This window comes from Geospiza fortis, unplaced genomic scaffold (assembly GCF_000277835.1).
Source record: "Geospiza fortis unplaced genomic scaffold, GeoFor_1.0 scaffold98, whole genome shotgun sequence".
In the NCBI taxonomy this organism is placed as follows: Eukaryota; Metazoa; Chordata; class Aves; order Passeriformes; family Thraupidae; genus Geospiza; species Geospiza fortis.
The window spans coordinates 12076157-12079986 of NW_005054306.1; the positions used below are offsets into that span (position 1 = coordinate 12076157).

Sequence of the window (3830 nt, forward strand, 5' to 3'; positions counted from 1 at the left end):
GTTTTTCTCATTATTTCAGTTTTGCCCATCATATGCTGCTAGACTGGAGATGAAAGGCTGTAGAAGGCTGACAATTTATAAAATTTAATCAAGTTCCATAACAGCAACAGTTCTGGATAATTGTGCTTTGACCTTTGTGGCAGCACAAAGCAGAAAAAATTTAAACCTCCTGATTATTTTGTTTCTCTTTATTAATTTCCTTTTGTATTGATGCTCATATCTAAAAAAGTGTATGTCCATGTCATATGTAGTATTTGGTACTCTGATCTATTTCAGAATTGATACGGAACAGAAAAATAGGTGAGACTGTTCTGCCAGCTGCTACTGGCTATTTTGGGTACTCTCAGGTGCTTCAAATGGCATTAAACTTGTTTAAACAAGCAAATTCTGGTTTGTATGACAATAAGGCATAGCTGATGAATGACCTGAAATTCAAATGTGTTGACCCTTTTCTTGGTATCTAAAGTATTAAACAGTAAAGTACAGTTGTGATACAAAATCACTAAATCTCACTTAGGACTGGCAGTGTTAGGAGTGCTTCCATGTCTGATCAGTCCATAGATGCTGCTATGAATGGAAATACCAGGATACTGAAAGTACAGTCCAGGGTTTGGTTGATTCCTCATTACTTGAATCCTGTCTCATGACCAGTTTGTTGATGGTATGACTGTTACCTGTATTTGTTTTGTCTTCCTCACTTTTTGGGAGAAAGCAGTATTGATACCAGCCCTTTGCATCTGTTCAAGGATCTCACATTCCCTGAGATCCTTCCATTGGCACAGAATTACTAAGACTCTTACTACAGTTTTTGATCAAAATAACGATTTCAGTATAATGCTAATGAGACTTTGTCAACCAGTCTAAGAAAATTACAAGCACATAAGTGGCATCCTTGTATTTTTTTAATAAAGCTGAGTTTAGAGTTACAGAAACCTTCACTGAAGCTTTACTGTCTGCAAATTGCCTGGAGAACATTTAGCTTGAATATTGCATAGAAGTACCAAGGCATTGGACACTGTGTTTTACAGCTCCAGTGATCTATAAGTAGCGAGAAAGTGCTTCTTTGTAAGGTAACATTTCTCACAATCTGAACAAAAGAGGCCTGGGACTAAAATAGCACTATGAAAATCACTTCGATAAAATTCATGGAATCACTTGCTGATTAAAGTATTTTAACCAGTGCTGCTACATTCTTTGTTAACATGACGACAAGGTGCAAAAGGCTCAAGGGGAAAGTCATTATTAGCACTGTTCATACCTAAAGGAGTAGCAAGACTGCTTTGTGACAAATTGCTCATGATGTGCAATGAAATTACCTAGAAGTAATTTTTTAAAGAGCTAGAATTTAAAGATTAACACTTCATGGGGAAAAACAGAGTTAATTTTCTTCTCAATTTTTTCAAATATGCATAGGTGACCTTGAAGCCAGAGCAAATGATTCTGCCACTAGTGGATGAAAAGCTTCAGCGTAGCACTCTTTCAGGGATTGCATTCCAGCCTCCTGAAATAGTAGCAAATATAGAACAGGTGATGCAGGATCTTCGGTCAGAACCTGTTTACTGGAGACTTCCAGAGCAGTTTGAGGGACGAAAGGTAAACCTAAAACTCCACTGAATACTGATGTGGCTTTTTTTTCCCTTTTAATCTTATTTTATTATTTTACAGTGCCTTTTTTCCTTCCCAATAAGCATGTCTTCACACAGTAGAAGGTACTTCAAAAGAAAGTAAATGCTATTCCATTATTAAAAATTATTTGCTCTGTTACTATGGAAATTCATAAAATAACACAAACAATATTTTACGTGTTAATATCTGTAAATATCTATGTTCTATTTTTCCACTGGATAAATTTTCTCATAAAAATGTTATTTGAAAAATTAAGCTACACAAATTTAATATAACACTCTTGCCATTTTTTGTTTCTCTTATTTTTAAGCAAACAATACATGATATTTGTAGATTACATGGGAGAAAATGATTGAAAAAACCATCCTTTTGGATATTGTTATGCACTCTGTGACAATTTATTTTGCACTTTTGATATTCTCGGTTTGGTGGAGCACCAAAGCACATATGAGGAAATAGATAGCATACTGGTTTTAGTGTAATATAATAACAAATTGTGGATGAATGTTTTTGAACACAGCCCTTGTCCCCAGATAGTTCCACAAGTACATATTGCTATTTTCTACCATGCATGCATTCATCAGGCTGCACATAGGTGCAGAGCATGTCTAGCTCCTTCCCAGGAATTTATTTTTAGCTAACTGAAAATGAGATTTCTTTTTGTGCTTTGCTAGCTGACCGCTTATGGAGGGAAACTGAAATATGCCATCTACTTTGAAGCACGAGAAGAAACAGGTTTTACTACTTACTCCCCACAAGTCATCATAAGAGGTGGGCCTCCCACAAATACAAGAATTATTGTCAGGCATATGGCTGCCCCTCTTATTGGCCAGCTGACAAGGCATGAGATAGAGATGACAGAGGTAACATTTCCATCTGCTTTTTTAGCCCAAAACTTAAGCCCATGGGTCTTTTGAATATTGTTAATAATCTGTCTTTTGTGTTTCTGTCTTTCAGCATGAATGGGAATATTATGGTGATGACCAAAGAGGCAGAAACCCTGGACCCTGGCAATATTATCATGGTAACCCAGGTCTTAATAGGACAACATCTCAGGGAGATTTCACCTGGAAACATTATGGAGATGAGTCAAGACCAAGTAGAACTGTATCCCGGGAAGACTTCATGAACGTGTTGTATGATGTTCATTACATTCTCATCAAGGCGACTCATGGCAATATCATGAGGCAGAGCAGGTAACTCTTTCATGCAGTGATCTGAAATGGTGCAGTAGTCAGATAATCTCATAGACCTCCCAGCTACTCCCAACAGAATTTGTATTTATGGCACCAGCTGTGAGCCATTGCTGAGAAGAAAGAGCAGACAGAATTTGTGTTTGGCATAGCGGAAGACACAGAAGAGGGAATTTTTATGCACTAGAAGATTTATATCACACTAGGCAAGCAGAATCTCTATCTTCAGGATCCTAGAACAGAAAACACATGTAGGCACATCACACATTATGAAACAAACCTAATGTATTTTTTGAATAAAAATCCACTTTATGAAAGCATGGTGCTGTAATTAAATATAGATGTTATCATATGAAGGAATTTTCTCCTGAAAGTGGGAAATTAAATATATTAGGGTCAGATTCCACATCTTCTGTTTAGTCTATTAATGAATCAGTTATGCAGGGAAATTAAGATATCACTAAATTTGAAGTGGACGTCAGGCAGCAACAGGATAGAAACAGTACAAAAATCTCTGCAATCTAAAGGTCAGCTGTAAGATTTACAGTGAAAGTAGCAGTCAATTGAACAAACAAGGAACAACTGCTTAGTTATCTATTCTTCAAAGAGGAGTCTGTTGTTTACAGCATATCACAAGGTGAACATGATTCAGTAAAAATATTGTTGTTGAGATATGCTAATTCTCTATCTAGATGTATTAACAGATAAGGCCTGCAAAGTGGAAAAAACAACGTCTTTTATTTCCACGCAACACTAGTAAAGCCTAAGTGTGAAGTTCTGGTTAATGGAATTCAAGAAAATAGTTATTAAAGTGCTCAGAGGATATCGGTGACCATCATTGCAGGCTAGAAAATATGACATGTGAAAGAAGATATAAAGAACTAGATACGTTTAGAAACTAGAAATTGCTTTAAGGTGCTTAAAATGTTGTCACAGAGAAAAAGGAAAGAATGAGCTCTTTGTTGCCATGGTGGGTAAATCAGAAACAAACATGAATTTAAAGATCAGCAG

At 36.3% G+C, this 3830-nt stretch overlaps 1 protein-coding gene across 1 annotated transcript in view; it reads left to right on the top strand.

Moving 5' to 3' along the window:
• LAMA2 (laminin subunit alpha 2) overlaps nucleotides 1-3830 on the top strand; it is a 254316-nt gene that overhangs the window by 149143 nt on the left and 101343 nt on the right. The window contains exons 26-28 of the mRNA XM_031066728.1: nucleotides 1414-1593; nucleotides 2301-2489; nucleotides 2584-2822. Coding sequence (XP_030922588.1) covers nucleotides 1414-1593; nucleotides 2301-2489; nucleotides 2584-2822 — 608 coding nt within the window. The remainder of the gene's footprint in view (nucleotides 1-1413; nucleotides 1594-2300; nucleotides 2490-2583; nucleotides 2823-3830) is intronic.